The sequence below is a fragment of the Acinonyx jubatus genome, chromosome A1, assembly GCF_027475565.1.
Source record: "Acinonyx jubatus isolate Ajub_Pintada_27869175 chromosome A1, VMU_Ajub_asm_v1.0, whole genome shotgun sequence".
In the NCBI taxonomy this organism is placed as follows: domain Eukaryota; kingdom Metazoa; phylum Chordata; class Mammalia; order Carnivora; family Felidae; genus Acinonyx; species Acinonyx jubatus.
The window spans coordinates 166,191,223-166,216,929 of NC_069380.1; the positions used below are offsets into that span (position 1 = coordinate 166,191,223).

At 39.9% G+C, this 25,707-nt stretch overlaps 1 protein-coding gene across 3 annotated transcripts in view; it reads right to left on the reverse strand.

Moving 5' to 3' along the window:
- FBXL17 (F-box and leucine rich repeat protein 17) overlaps positions 1-25,399 on the reverse strand; it is a 493,271-nt gene extending 467,872 nt beyond the window's left edge. Inside the window, exons 1-3 of one of the 3 annotated variants that reach the window (XM_027036588.2) lie at positions 23,913-25,399; positions 6,461-6,583; positions 1,750-2,007 (exon numbers count right to left, since the gene is read on the reverse strand). In XM_027036588.2, coding sequence (XP_026892389.1) covers positions 1,750-2,007; positions 6,461-6,583; positions 23,913-24,893 — 1,362 coding nt within the window. In that variant the 5' untranslated portion in view covers positions 24,894-25,399. The remainder of the gene's footprint in view (positions 1-1,749; positions 2,008-6,460; positions 6,584-23,912) is intronic. The other 2 variants (XM_027036580.2, XM_027036579.2) reach the window with 2 other exon arrangements.
- Between the last annotated feature and the right edge of the window lie 308 nt (positions 25,400-25,707).

The following is a 25,707-nucleotide window of genomic DNA, read 5'->3' on the forward strand; positions in this document are numbered from 1 at the left end:
ACTCCCGTGCACTCTCTCTCTTTCTAAAAATTAAAAATATATGTATTTAAAAAAGAGCCATGAAAATCTGAAGCAAACATCTAATCATAAATTTATAGGTTCCAAGATATCTTACATTCTAGAGAAGTTGTAGAGGTTAGATAAATTCATGGTACTTGATTGGCATATTAACTCTTGTTCCTTAAAGGACTTTTTATTTTCCCTCTATTTCAATCATAGTTATGATCTTATTCTTACCACAAACACCCTTAACAGTCTGCTCAACTATTCATATTATATCATGTTTAAAAATACAACAGATTTAGTCAACTTTATAAATACACAGACCTCTATAAATGTCTCATTATAAAGTATAATTTGCCAACAGATTTCTATCACAAAAAAAATCATGCCACGTCAACAAAATTTATAATTTCCCGTTAAAGATTAATTTGTTCTAATACATATAAGAACTTCATTCCACTAGTGGGTGATCATATATATAGCAGAAATGATCAGGACAGATACTAAAACAAATAACGGTGTTATTGCACAATTTGCCTTTGCAGACAGAACAGTCTCCCTTATACATTTTAGCATTTTTAATACATAAATTAGATTGACACACCCAGTACTGCTTAAGACAGAATCTCCCCAAATTCCTTCTAATACTGAGCTTTCAATTAATTCATATGTAATGTTTAAATTTAGCAATCTTCTTCCAAGTTCATTTCAGATCAGATTTAAATCTAGGACTTTGCCAATATTCTGCTTTTACTGGGAAGTGTCAGGACTACACCCCACTTCTAAATTTAAACTTTAATCCTGACAAGTTCTTGAATGAAATTATTAATTAGCTCTTTCTTTCAAAAATGTTTGTCAAGAAAACCGTAGCTGGAGTGGGAAACGTGCAGGGCCTCTGCCCTCACAGAGCAGGCCCCCTTATTCAAAGTCTTTTGGAGTGGGAAAGTCAAAAGATGGAAGAGATTTTGGAGAATCTAAGCTTTAAACCCCAGTTCCACACTTGCTAAACATTAGGCGAGTTAATTAATCTTTCTAACCTTTAATTTCTCCCTTTACAAAATGAGTTTAATACCAATTATTTCACAAAGTTATTTCAAGGGTTACATGTTAAAATACAGTAAGTACCTAGTACAAAACTGGGAACATTACTAAATATTCACAATATTCACAAATCTAGAGCCTGGCACATAGAATCCATTCAATACTCATGAATGAATAATCCACTCTGAGACAAAAAAATTTTAAATGGCATTTCCAAAGGAAGTGTGTCAAAGATAAAATATAGTATTTCAATCCAATTATTGTTCCAAATATGGGTAATGAGCAGCTTTTACTTCATTCTACACTCCTTAATTTGGACTTTCATTTATGCTTTAAAATATGTATTTTAAAGCACATAAGCATATCATCTAGTAATGTAAAAGGGGAATTAAAAGTCAATTTTTAAAACCTCATACCAACCCAAAATGCATACTATTGGAACCTAAAGCCAAATTTGGTATAAAATTTAACTAACAAAAAAATAAATAAAATGGCTTGTCCCAGAAGTTCAGGCACTCACTACAAAACACACCAAAGTTATTTATCAATTTTACTGAACCAACCACTCATGGGTACAAAAAACAAGATGGCTTATTTTAGTCTCTGAGCATTATTTTTAACATATAATAATGTGTTAAAGTGTAGCTTCAAGCAAACATTGTGAGTTAATCAGAGTAAAACCATTTTATAGATGCTAATATTTACCTGTTTGAGTCCTTCATCAGTAAGTTTGTCCTGGTTGCCTACATGAACTTTCTGAAGTAAAGGACAATGAGAGGCAACCGCAATAATAGAAGTGTCAGAAAGCTGTTTACACCTGTAGGCTGTATACCTAAGAAGTCCAGGACACTTAAATGCTAGAACACATACGCCTGTATCAGACATACTGCGACAATCAGAAATGTTGATTTCAATTATATTCTGACTTCTTGATGCAATTTTTTCCAATAATTCATCAGTGACCTAGGAGGAAAAAAAAGGAATAAGTTTAAACTTTTGCTAAAAGTAGAAACGTACTTTCTATTCTTTTATTAAGTTTTCCCCCAATAAATAAGTAATAATTAGATTACAGCATGAAAACCACAATCAAAAGAAAACCTTCTTATTGAATATTAAAGCATAACAAGAACTGTGGTATAGTATAAAATGCATACTTAGTCTTTGTTTCTAATTCCTAGAACAGAGCCTCCACAACTCTTGGAATTTCCTGATTGATAGGAGTGTCCTTTGTTATTCATAACAAGCCCCTTTTGACCACACTTGAGTTTATACTAATGAAATGACTTAAACGGGGGCCCCTAGATGATACCTTTACGATGAGGTCTGGTCACCAGAAAAACCATGTGATTAGAAAGTGGTAACTGTCAGCCTCAACCCCTGACTTCCTGGGAGGGTACAGGAGCTAGAGACTAGGTTAGAAAAACTTTTCAACAATGAAAATTGAAGAGCTTCTAGGTTGGCGAACACCTTAAGGAGCCAGGGGGGTGACAGGCCCACAGACTCTATGGAAGCTCCACATCTTCTCCACCCCCGTAATTTGTCCTAGGCATCTTTTCCATTTGGCCAGTCCTGAGTTGTATCCTTTACAATAAACCAGTAAAAGTATTTTCCTGAGTTCTGTAAGTCATTTTAGCAAATTATCAAACCTGAGGAAAGACTAGAGGGAACTGTTGAAGTCACAGCTGGTCAGTGAGAACTACTGGTGACTCCTAGGACTCGTGAGGGGTGTATGAAGAGGGGACAGTCCTATAGGACTAAAGCCCATAATCGGTGAGGTCTGCATTAACCCCAGGAGTTGGTGTCAGAATTGCACTGAATTGTTAGATACCCAGTTGTTATCAGAGAATTTTTTAGAATGAAAAAAACTCCACACATCTCGTGTCAGAAGTGGTATGGAAAAACACCAAGCAAAAATATATGTGTTAATTTTCGTTGAAAGCCTAAGATCTATCCTTATCAGGAAAGTTACTTTAACTTTCAAAGTTAAACTTTGAAGAAGTTTGAATACACAAAATTATACTGAGATTTTAATTGCTTTGTTTTCTATTTTTAACCCAGCAAACAGTGTGTATCAGTCATCACATTATGTGAATTGTAATTTATTATACCTAGTATTAGATGATCCCTACCACAAAATATAAATTTTAATTGTTTTACTACTTTTTTATTTAAAATTTATTTTTTATTTTTTTAATATACATTTATTTTTGAAAGAGAGAGAAAGAGACACACAGAGTACAAGTGGGGAAAGGGCAGAGAGAGAGGAAGACAGACTCTGAAACAGGCTCCAGGCTCTGAGCTGTTATCATAGGGACCGATGTGGGACTCGAACTTGGGAATGGCGAGATCATGACCTGAGCTGAAGTCACCACTTAACCAACTGAGACACCCAGGTGCCCCTTTAAAAAAAAAAAAAAAAATTAACGTTTATTTATTTTTGAGACACAACGAGAGACATAGCATGAGTGAGGGAGGGGCAGAGAGAGAGGTAGACATAGAATCTGAAGAAGGCTCCAGGCTGTGAGTATCAGCACAGAGCCTAACACAGGGCTCGAACTCACAGATGTAGAATCATGACGTGAGCTGATGTAGGACACCAAGCCAAACAGGTGTCCCTTTACTACTTCTATCAGAATACTACCTCATATATATACATATATAGAAAATACATCATTTTGTTTATGAACACATCCAAGATTACATACAAATGTCCATAACAAATACCTTTTATCAAAAAAACCCTCAAAGCTAGAGGTGCTTTAAGTGTCCAACTCAGCTCAGATCATAATCTCAGGGTTCATGGGTTCGGGCCCCACATCAGGCTCTGTGTTGACAGCTCAGACTGGAACCTGCTTCAGATTCTGTGTCTCCCTCCCTCTCTGCCCCTCCCCTGCTCGCACTCTGTCTCTCTCAAAAAAATAAATTACAAAATGTTAAAATTTGTTTTAATTTATATAAAAAAAATACCTCAAAGCTAAGTATGAGTAACCTTAGAATTCATGTGGTAAAAAACTCACATGGCCGTCTGAATTTTAAACATAATTTTTAAAAAATCAACCTGTACATATTCTATACCCAATCATGGAATAAGTCACAGGGATGAAAGGTACAGCATAGGGAGTATAGTGAATGGTGTGGTAATAGCCTTGTACAGTGAGAGATGGCAGCTACACTTGGGATGAGCACAGCATTACGTATAGAGTTGTCAAATCACTATGTTGTACACCTGTAAAAGTATACTTCAATAAAAAATAAGTAAACATAAATAAAAAAGAAAAAGAGGGTTAATATTATTCAAGTCCCTTGAGTACAAATAATGGTCAGAGAAGATGCACATGACGAAATTTAGAACAGAAGTAAAGAACTGCAGTGCTGAGGAGCACTAAAAGTAAGAGACAAGGCTGAAACTACCTTTATGCTCCCTGGAAAAAGCATAAATACAGACAGTTACCTTCAAAGTTAAAACCTGGACATAGCTCTCCTTTTATCTTTTCTTCTTTTTTCATCTCCAGACATAACTACCAATAGAATGGTAAAGCTATTCTTAGCCTGAGTTTGTAACAAACAGCTCAGATATCCAAGAGTACTAAAGAGCCAATGGATTATTTCACATTACTTCTTTCCACTCTACCAGCCACAATAACTAAATACTCACTATTCTCCCTGGACACAAATTTCACGGACCCAGGCAGGGAAATGCCTAATTCTGTAATTATTTCAGCTTCTAACCAATGAGGCAGAAAAACAAAAAGAAAACTTACACATAAATGTCCAGGATTTGCTTATTTTGTTTAAAGTGAACGAGTGATACACACACACACCTCCCACGTAAACTACTAGTGGTATGCTGCATGTAGTTGGCTTGTACCAACTCACAAGAGCCTGCAATGTGTACCTCTTTCCAAATCAGGGACATCACCGCATTCAGTGATATTACATCCATAGCCTGAAATAGGCCATGGTGGGAGCATTTGCACCACAAAAACTAGCAAATATTACAAATCACAGCTTTCTATTTGTTTTTGAAAGGAGTTGTTAAACATGTGGCAGCACACCAGTACCTAACAGTATCATGGATTTAGAACAGGTTCAGTACTCCCATAAAATCCTATTCTTATTGAATATTTGTATGCATTTCAATGCCAAGTTCTAACAATCAAGCCCAAAAGAAGTTCTAACAATCAAGTCCAAGTCCAAAAGAAAAAAACAACAAGTCCAACAAATTGTATGCAATAAGCACTATTAACTCTACCTTTTTTCCTAACTTATGCCACCATATGAACACATTGGGCAGCCAGGCAATAGGGAAGATTAGAAAATTAATCAAAAGGAAAATAAAAACAAGATATCTTAGCCCATTTTGCTTCTATTTATTCATCTGTAACAGTAGTGTGAGAATGCTTAAACTACTGAGGCACCTGGGTGGCTCAGTCAGTTAAGTGTCAGACTCTGTTTCAGCTCAGGTCATGATCTCACGGTTCATAGGATTGAGCCCCACATTGAGCTCTGCACTGACAGTGCAGAGCCTGCTTGGGATTCTCTCTCTTCCTCGCTCTCTGCCCCTCCCCCGATCTCTCTCTCTCTCTCACACACACACACTCTCTCTCACTCTCTCACTCAAAATAAACTAAAATTCTTTAACAAAAAAATTTAAAAAAAATACTTAGGGGCGCCTGGGTGGCTCAGTCGGTTGAGCATCCAACTTCAGCTCAGGTCACAATCTCACGGTCCGTGAGTTCGAGCCCCGCTTCGGGCTCTGGGCTGATGGCCCAGAGCCTGGAGCATGCTTCCGATTCTGTGTCTCCCTCTCTCTCTGCCCCTCCCCCGTTCATGCTCCCTCTGTCTCAAAAATAAATAAACATTAAAAAAAATTAAAAACAAAATACTTATACTATTCACCTATAACAACAGTGTAAAGATACTATAATTAATAGTATAATAATAACACATTAAAAGGGATAATAATAGTATCAACTCAAAACGTTGTTAGAAGATTCAAATGCTTTAGTATGTGTAAAGCCCAGAGAACAGTACATGGTATATCAGCAGTACTATATAAACATATGCCATCATGTTCTACTACTAAACTAAAATTCATGATATAATTCCTACAAAAAGGGGGGGAAAGCTTAATAACTTTCTTTAAACGTAATGAAAAAAGGGAGAAGACAAAGAGGACTTAGACAAAAGGATTAAGAAGCAACCCAAAATTACCAATCCACATTAAATATCTTCTTCACCACAAGAACCTAGCTATAACATAAATTCACACAAAAAAATTACTGAAGCATGGAATTATAAGTTACAGTCATTCGAACTATCTTGAAAAACTCCAACATGAAAGAAATGATTTCGGAAGAGAAATAAAGATATTTGTTGAGTAGGCCAAGGTGTTTCTTAGAATTGGATTCCATACCTGCTGACGACTACTAAGATCCAGCTGCTTCCAAAACTGGAAATCTAAACAAAGGTCACGCCAGTACTTGCAAACCAACGAGGCAGAAAGGCAACGCTCATCCAGGGATAAATTGGAAAATATCTGTAAATAAAAAAGGAACCATATAATATGTGCTAAATACTTCAAAAGCACAGGAACAGTTTTTTGTTAATTAGAAAAAATTAACTTTTAAAACAGAAAACCATCTTGAATACAAGTGGCCATTATTAGAAAAGTCATCATTAGGGACAGCCCTAAAGAGGGTATGAGAGTTAAGAATGTGTGTTAACATTACCTTCTATGTAAAAAGAGTGGGTGTGAGAGCAGGGGGATTTCTCTCTAGAGAGAGAAAATGTGTGTTTGCCAGTATTAAAATTTTTACAATTAAGGTATGTATCAATAAATACAATGTGTGGACCATATTGGGATCCTGAACTGAACCAACTATAAGAAGGTTCTTCTGAGACAATCAGATAAAACTGAACACAAGATATTAGAAATCAGAAAATTATTATTCACTTTTTAAGCTTTGATTATATTGTAGTTATGTTCATACTGTGGTTACATTTTATAAAAGTATTATGCATTTTAGATATATACTTTAGTGTTTATAAATAAAATGATATCTAGAATTTGCTTTCAGATACCTTACCAAAAACAAAAAAAAGTTAGTGAAAAATAAAACAAGAAAGGCAGAATACTGAAAACTAATAAAACTCGTTGAAGATACATGGTGGAGGGCAGGTTCATTACAGTATTTTCTACTTTGGTTTGTATATGATAATTTCCATAACACATAAGTAAAAATTTTAACCAGAACATGTGCTCTAACTTGTCTTATGCTGGGTTTAAATCATGACTCCACCATTTATTATCTATGCAACCTTGGACAAATTACTTACTCTCTCTGTACCTCAATTTATCTTTAAAATGGGGATAATAGGGATTGCCTGGGTGGCTGACCTCATCTCAGGTCATGATCTCACCATTCATGATTCTGAGCCCCACATTGGGCTCTCTGCTGTCAGCATGGAGCCCACTTCAGATCCTCTGTCCCCCTCTCTTCTGCCCCTCCCCTGCTCTCATTCTCTCTCAAAAATAAACATTAAAAATAATAACAATGATAAATAAAATAAAATGGGGATAATATAGTATTGACCTGATAGAGTTATTGTGAGGACTAAAGGAGTTTAAAGTTTTGGAAATAGTATCTGGAACAGAGTAAATAGAATATAAATGATTCCTATCATTACTATGACCTAAAGTGGTAAGCCTCTGGGCAGGCAAAAGTTGTAGACACCTGAGCTAGAATCTCTACTATATTTAAATCTTAAGCCTGGGGAAAATAACTACCTTCTCTTCACAACTACCATTCTTTTTCCAAGGGTCTACTGAGAAATAAAAAATATGTGTAAGAATCACCAGCAAAGATGACGTTAAGCCCACTACAGTCTCTCACTCCCACTCATGACAACTAAAACCTATGGATAACATACTAAAAGCAATTAACTCAGGACTCCAAAAGGTTAGTAAATAGGGGCACCTGGCTGGCTCAGTCAGTAGAGCTCACAACTCTTGATCTTGGGGTTGTGAGTTTGAAACCCACAGGAGGCATAGAGATTACTTAAAAATAAAATCTTTTTAAAAAGTTTTTAAACATTAAAAATAAATAAAAGGTTGGGTGCCTGGATGGCTCAGATGGTTAAGCATCTGACTTTTGATTTCAGCTGGGTCATGATATCACAGTTAGGGAGACTGGGCCCTGAATCCAACTCTGCACTGATATCACGGAGACTGCTTGGAATTCTCTCCCCCTCTCTCTGCCCCTCCCCCATGCTCTCTCAATAAACATTAAACTCAAACTCATGCTCTCAAAATAAACATTAAACAAATAAATAAATGTTAGTAACAGATGGATTGGGGAAGTGAGCCAAAACTTAAAGAATAGTCAGTAATAGGAATGAGTTTCCTGAGTTTTTTTGTTTTTTTCTCCCATCATGGAATAGGATGGCCCCTGTGTAGAATTGTACATAAGACACAACTAAACTACAGAGATAAAACCATCTTTCTGGACAGAATGTGAGACAGAAAATGTGAGAACCTTCATTTTGGGTTTTCTTTCCTTTCCTTTTTTCTTTTCTCTCTCTGTTGGCCATGTCCCAATACAGCCTAAGTCACAGAGCTGCAATGTGGGCTGTGTAGACACCTAAAACTCTGAAAGTAAAACCATTTTTCTGGCCAGTAGAACCAGCAAAGAGAACTCTGTGGACCAAAGAGTGTGCAAGGAATCCTCACTACCTTTTCTGCCACAAGGCAATGGGATGACATATTTAAAGTGCTGAAAGAAAAACTGTTAAGCAAGAACTCTGTATATCTGGCAAAACTATTCTTCAAAAATAATGGAGAAATTAAAATATTCCCAGATGGGCACCTGGGTGGCTCAGCAACTGACTTCAGCTCAGGTCATGATCTGATAGTTCATGGGTTCGAGCCCCGCATCAGGCTCTGTGCTGACAGCTCAGAGCCTGGAGCCTGCTTCAGGTTTTGTGTCTCCCTCTGTCTCTGCCCCTTTCCTGCTCATTCTCTTGTCTCTCTCTGTCTCTCAAAAATAAATGTTTAAAAAAATATATTAAAAAAAAATATTTCCAGATAAATAAAAACTGAGGGAGTATGTCACTAGTAAACCTGAGTGTAAGAAATGCTAGAGGGAGCTCTTCAGACTTAAATGAAAGAGCATAAGCCAGCAGCTTGAAATCACATGCAGAAATAAAAAACAATAGTGGGGCGCCTGGGTGGCTCAGTCGGTTGGGCGTCTGACTTCGGCTCAGGTCATGATCTCGCGGTCCTTGAGTTCGAGCCCTGCGTCGGGCTCTGTGCTGACAGCTCAGAGCCTGGAGCCTGTTTCAGATTCTGTGTCTCCCTCTCTCTCTGACCTTCCCCCATTCATGCTCTGTCTCTGTCTCAAAAATGAATAAACGTTAAAAAAAAAAAAAAAACAGTAAAGAGAGGTGTTTATGTAGGTAAATATAAAATGTATAACTAATGTATTTTGGACTTGTACCCCTTTTATTTTGTACATGATTGAGAAGAAAACTACAAGGGTGTCTGGGTGGCTCAGTCGGGTAAGCATTCCACTTTGGCTCAGGTCACGATCTCCTGGTTCATGAGCTCGAGCCTCACTTCGGGATTCTCTCTCTTTCTGCCCCTCATGGGTAGTGTCTGTGTGTGTCTCTCTCTCTCTCTCTCTCTCTCTCCCTCTCTATCTGCCCCTCACTCACTCATACTCTCTCTCTCTCTCAAAAATAAAAAAATTAAAAATTAAAAATATAAGATAATAATTATAAATCTATGTTGCTGGGCACAAAACACATAAAAATATATGACAGGAAGTACATAAATATAGAAACAAAGTTTTTATATATCATTGAAACCATGGTATTTATATTTGTAGGTTAAGTGTCTAACTATAAGGTTTTTTTTTCAAATTTGTATTTAAATTCTATTCAGTTAACATACAGTGTAATATGGTTTCAGAAATAGAATTTAATGATTCATCACTTACATATAATACCCAGTGCTCAATACAAGAGCCCTCCTTAACGCCCATCACCCATTTAGTCCATCCCCCACCAAGTTCCATCAACCCTCAGTTTGTTCTCTATAGTTAAGTCTTTTATCGTTTCTCTCTCTTCTCCCCCTTCTCATAAGTTCATGTTTTGTTTGTTAAATTCCACATGAGTGAAATCCTATGATATTTGTCTTCCTTTGACTTATCTCACTTAGCATAATATACTCCAGCTCCATACATTGTTGCAAATGGCAAGATGTCATTCTTTTTGATGGCTCAGTAGTAATCCATTGTGTATATATACCACATCTTCTTTATCCATTCATCAGTCAGTGGACATTTGGGCTCTTTCCATAGTTTGGTGACAGTAAGATTTTTTTATTGTAGTGGGTCTAACATTAAGCTTTTGATCGCCATGATATCCATTTCAAAAAACATTTATCTTGAATAAACATATTGCCAGCTGTATGACACAGCTACTAGAAAAACCACCACATAAGCAAAAAGGCTGCCCCATCTGTGAAATTCTGTCAGAAAACCCCAGGTAACCTAAATAACTGACTACATGAGTGACCCTATTTTCTCCTTCCTCAGGCCCTAATTCCTGCCTTTCTGCTTTAAATTAGCCAATAGAGTGAATGAGCAAAACCCTAGACACTCCACAACTGGACCCTAATAAAGGCTGAGCCCCAAGTCTGCTTTCTCTTTCTCTCTGCTCTCAACCTGGCTACATGGTCCTTGGCATGCTATATATATCATAATAAGAACCAGCAGAGCTGGCCCAGCATAGGACTGGAACTTACAACCCTGAGATGAAGAGGTTCATGCTCTATCGACTGAGCCAGCCATGTGCTCCCAACATCCCACAATTTATGGAATATAACTGTAAATAACTGTATTAAAAAGAATAAAGATCTCAAACCAATAACCTACCTAACCTTCCACCTTACAGAACTACAAAAGGAGAAGAAAACTAAATATAGGCCGAGGAGAAGGAAGAAAATAAAAATCAGAGCAAATGTAAATGAAATATAGACTAGAAAAACAATAGAAACAAAGAAAACATAAGTCCATTCTTTGGAAATATCAACAAAATTAACCAGCCTTCAGCAGATTAAAAAGAGAGAACACTCAAATTACTAAAATACGAATGAAAATAGAGATATCAGGGTACCTGGGTGGCTCAGTCAGTTAAGCATCTGGCTTGGGCTCAAGTCATGATCTCGAGATTCTTGAGTTCGAGCCCTGCATTAGGCTGTCTGTTATCAGCATGGAACCCACTTCAGATTCTCTGTCCCTCTCTCTCTTTGCCCCTCCCCTACTAATGCATGCACACTCTCGTTCTCTCTCAAAAATAACCATTAAAAAAAAAATAGACATCATTGCCAACCTTGCAGAAACGGAATTATAGAATACTATGGCAACTAAACAACCTAGATGAAATGGACAAATTCCTAGAAGCATACAAACTCAAAAAAAAAATAATAAAACTGACTCAAGAAGAGAAAATCTGAATAAAAAGTAAAAATATTAAATCAGTAATCAAAAAACTTCCAACAAAGAAATGCCAAGGAACAGAGGGCATAATTAGTGATACATCTAAAGAAGAACTAATACTAATCCTTAAATTCTTCCAAATTGGAGGATGACGGAACATTTCCTAACTCGTTCTATGGAGTCAGATACCAAAGCCAAACAAAGACATCACGAAAAAACTACAGACCAATGTCTTTTATGAAAACAGATGCAAAAATCTTCAACAAAATATCAGCAAACTTATACCAGTACACATTAAAAGTATTATATACCATGGCCAAGTAGGATTTATCACAGAAATGCAAAAGTGATCCAAAATGTAAAAAATAAATCCATTTAATGAACCATATTACTGAAATGAAGGGGGGTTTTCTGTATAAATTTTTATTTTTAATACCTATGAATTCTACCCTCCTCCCCTAGATCAAGAAGGCAGACACAATAGCATTTTTGATGGTTTGCATTCCTTTTTGAATATACAAGTCTCCATTTGTTTCATTGCTTTTCAAACTAAAATACATCTTTTAGAATTTCTTGCAGCTCAAATGAGTTGATGAACATTTTCTCAGGTTTTATTCATGATATAATATCATTGTTTCTTTTTTCCTGAGACAATTGTTGATTGTATATAGAATTCTAGGTTGATAGTTTAGGGGCTTTTTGTGGTTTTTTTTTTCCCACTCATCACTGTAAAGATGTTGGTCCAACATCCTCTAAAATCCATTATTTTTGAAGCTATGGATCCTTTGAAAATATTGTTCTGTTTAGATACAGTGCAATTTTCCTCTCACCGTTTTAGATGTAATGAAGGGGGTTTTTTAATGACCATCTCAACAGACAACAGATACACAAAAGCACTTGACAAAACCCAATACCCCTTCTTGATAAAAATACTCATAAAACTATAAATAAAAGGAATCTTCCTTAACTTGATAGATGGCACATCTATTAAAAAACCTACAGCTAACATTATACTTAATGATGAAAGATGAAAGGTTTTTCCTGAGATAAAGAACAAGACAAGGCTGTCTGCTGTCTCCATTGTACTAGAGATTCTGGCCTGGGCAACTATGCACGAAAAAGAAATGAAAGGCATCCAGGAAAGGAAGAACTAAGGTGTTCTCTAGTCACAGATATCATGATCTTATATATTAAAAAAATCCTAAAGAACACACAAATAATTTAGAGCTAATAAGCAAGTATTTCCACGTATTAACAATGAATAATTCAAAAATGAAAACATTTCCATTTATAATACTAAAAAAATAAAATACTATTTTATAGATTCCATTTCCTTCTATTGAGAGTCACCATTTGTCGGGTATCATCATATTCTGCTATCATTTGAAAATGTTTCCTTCTATTCTTTTAACATGTTTATAATAGCATTTTAGAGTTTTTATCTTTTAAGTCTAATATTTGAGTCCACTCAGGTATTTTCTATTAACTGCACTCTTTTCTCTCAGTATAGGTCACGTTTTTCTGTCTCTTGACATGTCTCCTGGATTTTTGTTAAAAACAAGACATTTTAGATAACTTATTATCAAAAATATACCAACTCTGGAATTTATTTTTCAGAATTTTTTGAAAGATTTTATGTTTAAAGTAACCTCTACATCCAAAAAGGGACTTGAAATCACAACCCTGAAATCAAGTCATATGTTCTAAAGACTGAGCCTGCCAGCCACCCCCAGAATTTTTTAATTTCCCTGGCCTTAAAGAGTGGGGTCTATGTCTCCTGCAGTGTCAACGTCTCTGCTCAGGTTTTAATACTTACCTATTTTTTTTTTTCACTATGGCTTCCTAAGGAGGTTACCCTTTATCTGCATAGCTTAGTTTTCAGCTAGTTATCTGGGCAAAGGTATGCTCACACATTTCAAACCTGCTCTTCAATCTGTGTGTGGGATGGGAAGAGCACATTCAAGCCTTGGCCAGTTCTCAAGTTTGCCTTGGCCCCTGCTTTCTGCTAGACACTTTCAGGTGTCCCCAGCACATGTGCATAGTTTCACCAGGGATACATGGAGAACTTATCCCTTTATGGTATTCTCAATTCCAAGGTCTGCCTGTTAAAAACCTGGCTGGTCCCCCATGCATCCCAATTAGCACCACAATCTCACACTTGCAAATAATGTGAGTTTTCCCTGTTTCCCATCAAGTTCATCACTTTAAGTTGACAAATACATGTTTTCACTTGCTGCCACAAACCAGCAGGGCCGCTGGTTTCCCAAACTTTCATTCTTGCCACAGGAACTGGGGAGAGGTGGGGCACACAGTAGGGGCCTCCATGCAAGAATGCTGTAGATATCAACCGTTCTTAAAAGCTCTAGCTGTTTTCCTAAAAATAAGTGCTTCTGAATTTTTGCCTGCCAAATTTCCATAGCCCAAATAGTTTCAGACAATTTTACCTAGTTTTACTTTATTTTTGTGGAGAGCAGTCACCAAACTCTTCATGCAGCCATAACTGGAAGTCCCTCTCTTGTGGATGTTTTTTATGCTCACCTTCCCCATTTTATAAAATGAGAAATAAAGATTCTGGGAAAGTAGATCATTTGTTTAAGGTTAAAGGACTTATGTGGTTTTAAAGGGCTAATTTGTCCCTTAGCAAGTAGAAGATATGTGGAACATGGTCAGTGGAACCAAAAAGCACCTTGTTTAAAATACATCTGACTTTGGGGGTGCCTGGGTGTTTCAGTCTGTTAAGCATCTGATTCTTGATTTCAGTTCAGGTCATGATCTCACAGTTCCGGTTTGTGAGTTCAAGCCCTGTATCAGGCTCTGTGCTGACCAGTGCAGAGCCTGCCTGGGATCCTCTCTCACTTCCCTTCTCTTTCTTCCTCTCTCTCTCACTCACTCACTCACTCACTCAACGCTCCCCTGCCCCGCATCGGCCTGCCCACACCCCCACTCCCTGCATGCTCTCTCTCAAAATAAAGTTTACAAAAATAAGTATGTCTGAATTTGGTTTGTACCTTCCTTGAACATTAGTTTTCTCTTTTGTAAAAGTGAGATGATTGTTCTAATCCACAGATAATTGACTAAATCTAGGTGGAGCTACATGAGTCTTAGTTATCCAGCTGAAAGGAAATTTAATAAGCAGGTGAAGTGTAGATAAAACCAGTACTAGGAAAGATGGGTATGAGTAAAAAAGTAAAAACACTAAGCTGATATGCCAACGCATACTTAATAGATCTTTGCATATTGTTTGTGGTAGGCAACCTGCACAATGGTCCCCAATGAGCTCACCTCCTGATATTTACACTTGTGTAATCCTCTCCTTGCGTGTGAGCTGGATTTAATGACTCACTTACAAAGAACAGAGTATGGCAGAAGTGACAGGATGTTACTTCCAAGATGAAGTTAAAAAAATGCTTCCATTTTTGGGTGTTCTAGGATCTGTTGCTCTGGAAGAAGTGGGCTGCCATGTTGCTATTATCTCTATGGAGAAGCCACAGGGCATGGCAAGGAACTTAAGCATCTAGCCAACAGCCAATGTGGACCTGAGGCCTGCCAAGAATTTCACAAATAAGCTTGGACAGGAATTCTGGAGCCCAAGTTGAGCAGATCCAGCCAACACCTTGATTACAGCCTCATAAGAGACCCTTGACCAAAGGGACCCATCTCAATCTCACAGGGATTATTATCCAACAGAAAATATGAAATAATAAATGTTTGTGGTTTTAAACTGCTAAGCAGTGGGATAATTTGTTACATAAAAATAGGTAATTAAAATTAAAAATTTCCTGTTCTTGTCATTAAAATGCTCTCTCTCCCATATCTGAACTCCTCAAAAAGTAACTACCTCTCTCCCAAATTATCTTAACTCATTTAACCAACATTTGTGTGTATGTACCCAGGTTTCTGCTGGAGACATTAAGACATGAGATGCATTCATTGGCTTTAAGATTATATAGTCAAAGGCATTTCCAAATTATCTTTGGATAATTTAAGACTTAAAGAGTATTTAGAAGGTTGTTTTTAAAAAATTTTTTTAATGTTTATTTATTTTTGACACAGAGAGAGAGAGAGAGAGAGAGAGAGACAGACAGACAGACAGACAGCATGAGTGGGGGAGGGGCAGAGAGATAGACCCAGAATCCGAAGCAGGCTCCAGGCTCTCAGCTGTCAGCACAGAGCCCAACGCAGGGCCCGAACTCACAGTGAGAGATCATGACCTGAGCCGAAGTCGGACACTCAACCGACTGAGCCACCCAGGTGCCCCCGAAGGTTGCTTTGAATAAAGAGACCACAGGTCAGTAAAGGACTGACCAGAAACAACATTTTTGTTGAATAAAGGAAACTACAAAGGGAAAAAATGACATTGGAAAAAAAAACTTGGATGTTACTTGCAACAAGCCAGGAAATTGCTTACTTTACCACAGGCCTGTTAGCAATAGCTTGAACATAACAGAAATCCAAACTAAGGAGGTGTAGGTATTCTAAGGATGTAGAAGATCCAGGGATCCATCATCTTGTACCTTGTTGCTCTTCCCTCACTGCCCTCATCTACAGAGTGGAAAATGGCTTACTCTTATAATCCAGGTGGTCTAGCCCTGAAAAACGGAAGAAGCAAAAGACAAACAGCTACTTTTATGGTATGACTAAGAATACCATAAAAGTGGACAATGCTTCCACTCACATCTTATCACCTAACATTTAATCACATAGCTACACCTATGTAGAAGAAAGGCTGAGAAACAGTTTCTAATTAGGTGATTATGTGCCAAGCTAGAACATGATAGATTCCGTTACTAAAAAGAATACAAGGGGAATGGCTACTAGAAAATAGCAGTGACTTCTAAACAGGACCTGGGTTGAAAACAATATTCTTGATCTTTAGTGGTGAATCTGGAAAACACAACTAAAATATGAATTACCAGGGGCGCCTGGGTGGCTCAGTCGGTTGAGCGTCCGACTTCGGCTCAGGTCATGATCTCACGGTCCGTGAGTTGGAGCCCCGCATCGGGCTCTGTGCTGACAGCTCGGAGCCTGGAGCCTGTTTCAGATTCTGTGTCTCCTTCTCTCTCTGACCCTCCCCCGTTCATGCTCTGTCTCTCTCTGTCCCAAAAATAAACAAACTTTAAAAAAGAATTTTTTTTTAAATATGAATTACCAGAAAAGGTACAAGTCATATTACAGATATAATCTGAACTAATCACCACGAGGTGATAGCCAAATATTTCTAATCTTTAAAAGATTCTATTTTTAGGGGCACCTGTGTGGCTTAGTTGGTTAAGCATCTGACTTCAGCTCAGGTCATGATCTCCCAGTTGGTGAGTTTGAGCCCTGGGTGAGGCTCTGTGCTGACAGCTCAGAGCCTGGAGCCAGCTTCAGATTTTGTGTCTCCCTCTCTCTTTCTGCCCCTCCTTCTCCCCCTCCCCCCCTAAAATAAATAAACATTAAAATTTTAAAAAAAGAAAAAAGATTCTGTTTTTAAGCAGGGCATCAGTATAAGATTTCAAAGACTTCACACTGAAGAAACTTCGAGAGAATGCACTGTTGCTTAGCACTTGGTCATACCTACCCCACAGAACCTTAGAGTACTTGAAAATCAACCAAGCCAACACTTACACTTGGCCATTTTATTTCTTGATAAAGAGGTCTTATGTGCTATCAAATATTACTGCAAAAGTTTGTGACTAGGCAGGTGGCATGCAAGTTATAGAAATACTTGAAAAGACTGGGGCGCCTGGGTAGCTCAGTCAATTAAGCATCCGACTTCGGCTTAGGTCATGATCTTGTGGTTTGTGAGTTCAAGACCTGTATCAGGCTCTGTGCTGACAGCTCAGAGTCTGGACCCTGCTTCAGATTCTGTGTCTCCCTCTCTCTCTGCCTTTGTCCCCCACTCATGCTCTGTCTCTCTCTCTCCCTCTCAAAAATAAACATTCAAAAAAAATTTTTTAAATACTTGAAAAGAAGTAAATTTGTGCAGCTATTTTATACGGGCTCCTTTTGTGGCAGGGACTATGCTAGGTGTCATGACAGAGACAGCGATATTAAAGATACAAGACAATATTCTAGACTACATAGTGTATGATGCTATTTACATGAAATTTCTAGAAAAGGGAAACTATATAGGCAGAAAGCAGATCAGTGGTTGCCTGAGCTCCCTAGCTGCTCATACCCCTTATGAGCAAAAATTGACCGCAAAGCAGCATAAGGGAACTATTTGAGGTGTTATAAAACTCAATTATAATGATGGTTGTACAACTCTACATACTTCCTAAACTCAAAGTGTATACTTAAATTGGGTAAATTAAATATCAATAGAGCTGTTTTTTTTAACAGTCCATGAGCTCTGTATTTCTATCATTCCATCATTTTTCTTCCCAGAACCTTTGATTCCTATTGAGAAAACATACACACATACACACAACAATCACATGTTATAGTCAGAAACAAAGCAGGTAATATTCTAAAGATTCAGATAGATTCCCTCTTTGTAATCTTCTCAACATGAACTATTTCAACCATATTCAACTTTTCTGGTCTTTTCCATTTTTTTTGCCATGTGTATCATACCTTGCCTCTTAAACGTTCTACTTGCATTACCTGCCAAAAGCTTGAAAGCAACGTTTATTAAGCAGTCTCTTGAATAAAGCACCACTTAGAAAAACAGAGGCACAAAACATGTCTGGTACTTTTCTAACTACATAGCCACACAGAAGTCACAGACTCGAAAACTATTTTCTAATCTATAATTTAAAATAATTTCTCACAATTTAGTGATTAAAATTTAAGGCACAGCAAACTTACAAAATCCCAACTAGAGTGCTACTCTATAGCAAAGTATTATGAAATTTACACAAGAATGAGCTCTATTCTAAAGTCAGTCACAAAATTCAATAAAATACAAAACTTTTCTTTTTAAGTATTTTGGAAGGAAATACTATGAAATGATGTGTCCTTCTGACACATATCTATTATCCTTTGAGTTCTTCATTGTGTTCTGGCACAAAATGTTCTAGGCTCATCTTGTACTTTCTTCATATCAGCTCTGTAATCAGCCATTTCTCCAAGGGCACAGATTCCTTTTAGTAGAGAATGTTTTTTAGAAGCTAAGATATGGATGCTAAGTGCATACATTATTACTGGGTATTGCTGCTCTAAGGCCCTCTCATATGGACAGAACTAGAGAATTTACATATAAATGTATGCATGTAACCATCACTCAACACTATTCTAGCTTCTTTCTCCACGTAGATGCACGTAGCACACCACTTGACTCCAAACTGGCCAAGACTTGGGCAAGACTCCGGACAAGCATAAAATAAGATATTTAGCCAAAATTAAACAATTTTTAGGAAATTTTTATGCTAAATTAAATACTTCCAAATATGCCTTCACTTACCTTCTCATATTCCCTATCATTTGTAGGACTTGGTATTCCAGGGTTAGCATAAAAATTTGGCTCAGGGTTATCATCTTAACAGCTACTCATCACAAGGCACCAAAATTTATAGACTTCTCAAGATAAGAAGAAAACAAATCTCACCTTTTATGCCTGATTAAGTTAATCAAGATTATCTGGCATTCTTCAGCAAAGAGAAATCTTGAACCTGACTTCCTCACAACATTCCATTTCAGAGCTGACTAAAATCATCCATAGAACTGCAGAGACATACCTTCTAGAGGTAATCTGGTACTGAAGGCTTAAGTCAAGCATTCATGAAATGTTACATATTAATTTAGTTTCTCTTGCTCACTAGTAATCTACATTCAAAGCTTTAAAAAGTGATATTACTTCTTTTGTTTGACTCCCATTTCCATTGTTTTCATCCTTATTTTCATATCTGGAAAAAAATAGCAAGTACATAAGCCTTCCCCCAAAGCACATTTCTCTTATAAAATTCTTCCTCGATCACTAAAGCAACCTGTTGGTAATAAAGCTGTAAAAGCAAAGATTTAATACCTAATGACACATTATCAGGGGTGCGTACATGGTGAGGCACTTTGCTAATGGTGGTAATAGACTTTGGATCTCTCACCTCATTTCCTTTGTGAAGAAACAGGTCTGCTGACAGAGAGCAAAATATCTAAATATAAAGCACACAAAGTCTCTAAGCCTTAAATATAGATCTCAAAATACGCAGTCACTCAAATAGTAACTACTTGAAGAAAAGTATTTCACAGCTATCATTTGGTAAAACTGTTGCACAGTGGTTCCACAATATAAAAATCTAACTGTTGGGGGTGCCTAGCTGACTCAGTCCATCTGACTCTTGATCTCCAAGCATCTGACTCTTGATCTCAAAGTCCTCAGTTCAAGCCCCACATTGGGTGTGGAGCCTATTTGAAAAACAAACAAACAAACAAAAAAACATAACTGTGATATCAGAAGGCAGAATTGCTTTAAGTTCTGAAGGCAACAGGTACCAGAGACTGAAGCTACCTTATTTGATTCAAAGCAATCCATCAACCAGTCAAATATCAACTATAACAGGCATAAGTACTAACAAAAAGCTATTCCCACAGTTGACCTTTCAAGAGTCATTCCCTACTTCTCAAATTGCTTATATTTACAGGCCACAATTCAACCCTACAGACCCAATTATAAAATTAGCCTCTGACTCATAAGAGCTTACAGTCTTCTGGTGTAAGCTCCTCCGTGCCATCCCCAATTCAGGAATCTCTTTCATAAAAATCTCTGAAAGAAGATTACTCAGACCCTCTTTCACAATACACTGAAAATATCTCTAGACCTGGACACAGTGAGAGGGGTTCCAGCCCAGTGTCTGCCTTTCATTATCTAAAATGTCTTGGGGAAGCCATTTCACTTCTCCATGCCTGTTTTTTCATGCAGAAGTGGGGAGTAACCAGAGGATCTCAAAGACCCCTTTCTGTTCTGAAATTACGTAATTATGATTTTCAGTGAGGCTCACTATTTCAGGACATTTTCACACAGTTCTTATTGTTAGAAAGGACTTTTTAATTCCAAATATATACATTCTTCAATCCTAAAATTTCACTTCTTGAAAGCTACCTTAAAAAAAAAAAAAGGACTCTATGTGCACAGAAAACATGTATTAACATTGTTTGTAGGGGCAATAAGTTGGAAACATTCAATAGTAGAGAAATACAGTATAACACTATGGAATACTATGCAGCAGTTAAAAATAATGAAAGGGTACCTGGCTGGCTCAGTCAATGGAGTATATGGCTGTTGATCTCAGGGTTTTGAATCTGAGCCTCAGGCTGGGTGTAGAGATTACTTAAACTTTAGGGACACCTGAGTGACTCAGTCAGATAAGCATCCGACTCTTGGTTTCCACTCAGGTCAAAATCTCACAGTTTCTAAGTTTGAGCCCAGCATCGGGCTCTGTGCCAATAGCTTAAACACTGCTTGAGATGGCCTCTCCCTCCCCTGCTCATACTCTTTCTCAAAATAAATAAATCTTAAAAAAATAAGTAAAATAAACTTTAAAAAAAAAGAAAACAATAAAAGAAATCATATACACTGCTCACTAGGAAAGAAAGACTTCCAAACCATACTGTTAACAAAAAGAAAAAAAAGCAGAGCATGCACAATTCGGTGCCATTTATCAACAACAAAACAAAACAAAACACCTATGAAGGCTTACACAGGTCTTTCTTCAATGATGAAATGTTATGATCTGTATAGTCCAGTATGGCAATTGTGACTGAGAAACTGAATTTTAAATGTGATTTCATGTTAAGTACTTTAAGCTACTGTTCTAGAAGCAGTTCTAGAAGTACAATCTAAACTGGTAAGAGTGGTCAGTTACCTCTGGACAGGAAACTAGATGGGAGGGTAGGGGTGCACCTAAGCAAACTTTTGCCTTACCTGTGTTAATATTTTAAGGCAAGTTACATAAAAATAAAATTTAAAAAGAAAATCTTGTGGATATTGAGCCAAAAATCTGCCCTATGAAGCACCATAAAAAAAAATTGAGTGTTTCTCCTTTGCTGTTTGCCTGGAGAAACTTTTACCTGGAAACAATCCCTTAAAAACAACCTTTAAATCAGATTTCCTTACATTTCTCTCCCAAACTCTCCCTCCTCCACATCCCCTTTACAACTATAGTAACTTCTGGTACAAAGATACAGCAACACAATCATAAAGGCTACTGACCCACTATTTGGGAAGAAGGGCATGCTTTCTAAGAATGTTTCCAATAGAGGTGATGGATTTGTACTTCTCTACCCAACAATTCTTCTTGTACTATAAAACATTGTAATAGCTCCCCAAGTCTTCTTTTCTCCAGGCCAAACACCTCCAGTTCTTACCAGAAACAGAGCCAAAACCTTTTCACCATCACATGGCTTTTATTGAGACTCAAAACAACTCAAGTCAGGACATAAACATTTCTTAGAGACTGCTTAGTGGCATGGCACAGTCACCCACAGTATCAGCCTAGACATCCTGAACACCTGTCCATTCATTTGTGGATAAATATTTACTAAGAGCTACTTCACACCAGCCACTGCACTTAGGGAAGGAGATAGAGCAAGAAACAAAATATATGTTGACAGAGCCTCTGTTCCCAAAAGCCTTATCCCTAAAAGTTGGAATGGATTAGTAAACACTGAAAAACCTCTATTTCCAATATTCCAACAGTCCCAACTTCCTTTGTGCCGAATACCACTAAGACCATGAGATCCACAAGAAGAATCTTTATTCACGTTTCTATTAACAAGGAAATCTACCCAACATGTCTAAGGCAAATCCAGTAAGTAAAATTCTCAAATATCCCTTAGACCAAGTTCTCAACAGTCCACACAAAAATATGAAAAAAAAATGTTTTTTGTAGATATTCTATTCTAGCAAAATTTATTCTATACAAATTTTCTTTATTATAAGACCATGTACTTTTTTTTTTTATTATTAAAATGTTCTCTACCTCCTGAAATTATGATTTGGGTAGAAAGTACCTGGGTTTTGTTTTGGTTTGCTTTTAAACAGTCTTACTGACCAAGTAACAAGAGTAATCAAACTTCTATACCAAGTATTTGTTGATATTTTGTCATTATTGATTTAAAACGACTCAAGAAAGTTCGCTCTGCCCTAAAATGCACACCCTCAACACAGAGGAGGCAATTACTCCTCCAACAAGTACTACTCCTTAAGAGTTAAATCATTACATTTTGACTCAAGAACAGGTTATGCTTTCCCATTCTTTTGCTGTATCAGTTACAAGAACATTACAGTAAAACAAATCTTAACACACAGGATTATAAATGTTCAAAAGGTCTAATCAGAAAAGTATAGTGGTGGCAGTAACACTGTAACTGAAGACAGTTACTTCAGTAACAATAAAAGTCGCCAAATTCTTATCTAGGTTATTTTTGACTAAGTATCTTAAATATCTTAGTCTTAAATATCACCCACAGTGAAAAAGAGGTTTATATTTATTAAGTTCCAGGAAGGGGCTGGGAAATGAGGAAAAAATAACTTGCTAGCAGTAACTTAAAACTAACTTTGTCACTTAAATTTCTCAACTAGCATTAACAAAAGTGCAAATTTAACTTAGTAGTTGAAAGTGTCCTGTAGTCTCCCAGAGGACACCCACCTCTTCTCCACTCACCTATTCCCCCATGAAAAATACATTTGTCTCTACTTTCTGGCAAACTGTATGCTTCTATATAAGGGTTAAAATGTAGGAATGCAACAAAACATAGAATGAATCACAGGGTTTTCAAGTCCAAAAGGCCTAAATTCCCCCAGATGTGCCCTTACTTTGTGTGTGTGACCTTGGACAAGTCAAGCTCTTCAAGCCTCGCTAGACTCTAAGCTCCACAAAGCAAAGACCACCTCTGCCTGAGTTACTATTTTGCAGTATCAGTGTCTTCGTGTATAAAGTGCGGTTAATATTTCATAGCGTTAATTGGAGGATTAAATGAGGTATGTATATAAAGCTCTGGCATACTGCCTGACCATAGTAAATGTTCAATTAAAGGTCATCGTAACTGACCTCAACTAGTTAGCTACCGAATCGGAAAGTACGGTTTGAATACTGTCAAAAACTAATAGACGAAGTCTTTACCAGTAAATGTAAATTGCTTCAAGTGATAAATATTTCGCAGAACATCTACGAATAATTTCTAAACCACTGGGAATAACAGACAAATCCTGAATTGTTGTAACAAACCCAAACTATTAAAAACCACTGACGAGACTCCAAGTTTTTCTACTTCAAAAGAGCAGGCCATAAGCATCTTCCCCATTGGCTTTCCAATCTCCCCTTCGGACTTCTCTGGCTATCAGGGAACCCCCTCCTCCACGCTCAGGGGGAGGAGAGAGAAAACCTCCGAGGCGGGGGCCGGGGTTGGGGGAAAGCACGCATCCCTGCGCCACTCGCCCAGACCCACCTTGAGCAGGATGGATGGCGGCAGCTGGTTGATGTCTGGGGTTTCGGGGGGTGGATCCCTGTGACAGTCGCAGGGGTTTTCGGGGGGCTCCTGACAGTCCGCGTCGCCGCATTCACGCTGCTGCTGGGCGGGCGAGGGGGCGGTGCCCCCCGCTCGGACGGCGTCCCCGCCGGCCTCTGTGGGGGTACCCTCGGAAGTGGGAGAGGAGGACGGGGGGCAGAGAGGCTGCGGTGGCTGCTCGGGGCCCTGGCAGCAGCCGGCGTCGGGGGGCCGCGGCGGCGAGGCGCCTCCCCCGGCAGGCCCGCCACCGCCGCCGCCGCCGCCGCAGCCCCCACCGCCGCAGCGGGGCTGCTTACACGGGGTACAGGCGGGGACCCCGGCCCCCTTCCGCTTACACACCATCTCTGGGGGCGTAGGGGGCTCGGCCGGCGGCGGCGGCCCCCGGAAGAGTTGCACGGCAGCGGGCGGCCCCAGGAAGCGCACGGGCCCCACGCTGGCCAAGAAGAGGCTCCGGCCCTGCTGCTCCCAGGCGGCGGCCGCGGCCAGCCCCAGCTCTTTGCAGCAGGAGGCGGGCGACGAGGCCGAGGCGGCGGCGGCGGCGGCGGCGGCGGCAGAGGATAGCAGGAAGCGGCGGGCGGCGGCAGCGCAGTCCTCGGCAGCCAGGGCCGCGTAGCGCCGCGCCAGGTGCTGCGAGGAGGCGGCCGCGGCGTAGGCCCCGTCCCGCGGCGGCGGCGAGAGCGGCGGCTCCTCCTCTGGGCCGGCGGGGGCGGGCGCGCCGGGGCTGTGCACGATGAAGCAGAGCATGCAGGGCCCGCGGAAGAAGCAGTCCCGGCTCCGGGGCGCCGCCGGCTGGGGGGGCGCCTTGGCCGGTGTCCGGCGGGGCAGCCTGAGGAGAGGGCGGCGGCGGCGGCACCAGCTGCAACAGCGAGGCCTCTTCTGGTTCGGGCGGTTACGCGGCTCCTTCGAGAGAAGGTGGCCCATATAGAAGGCCCCGAGGAGGGGGACCGGGACAGGGAAGTAAGGAGGCCCCGAAAGGCGAGCTCCGGCAGCGGGGCAGGCCGCTCTCTGGCTCGGCCTCAGGCCCGCTGCGGGGTCGCCCGCCCTGCGCACACACACGCACACACGGGCACACACGCGACGGTGGGGGGTGGGCGTCAGCTGCGGGCCGCCCGGGCGCCCGACGGGGGCTACATGCTTTGCCCCGGGAAGCCGGGAGAACGATGGGCGCGAGCTTTGGGGACGCGACGGAGGGAGCGAGCCTGCCGGCTAGGCGACCAGTCCAAGCCTGGTTCGCCGGCTCAGTCAGTCAGTGCGGCGGCGGGGGGAACGCGAGGTCCCGCTCGGACCATTTTAACTGCGGCTCCGCCGGCGGCGCGCGCGCCCGCGACACTGCTCGGAGCCGCAGGAGCGCGCGGCCCGCTCGCGGAGGGGGCGGAGCTGGCGGCGGCGGCGCGCTCGGGGCGGGCGCGCGGGCGCCCGGCTGCTCACCGGGGACGGCCGCTAGGCAGGGACTGCTGGGAAGAAGCGGACCGGCTTGCGCGCGGGGTTCTCGGGGAGCGGCGCGCGCCCCTCCCTCCCTCGCCCAAGGTTTCACGGAGGCCGCTGGGCCCACGCCTCTTTTCTGAGGCGGGAGGAGACGCTTCCGAGCCAGCTGTGTGACATCCGTTTGCTGACGTCTGTAGGTGTAAGTTCAAGAACTGCCATTGGCCGGGAGCCGCTGCGCTCTTCCCCTCACCCCCTCCCCCAGACTCGGATACCGAGACCACTGAGAAGCTGTAAACAGGGTTCCGCCGGA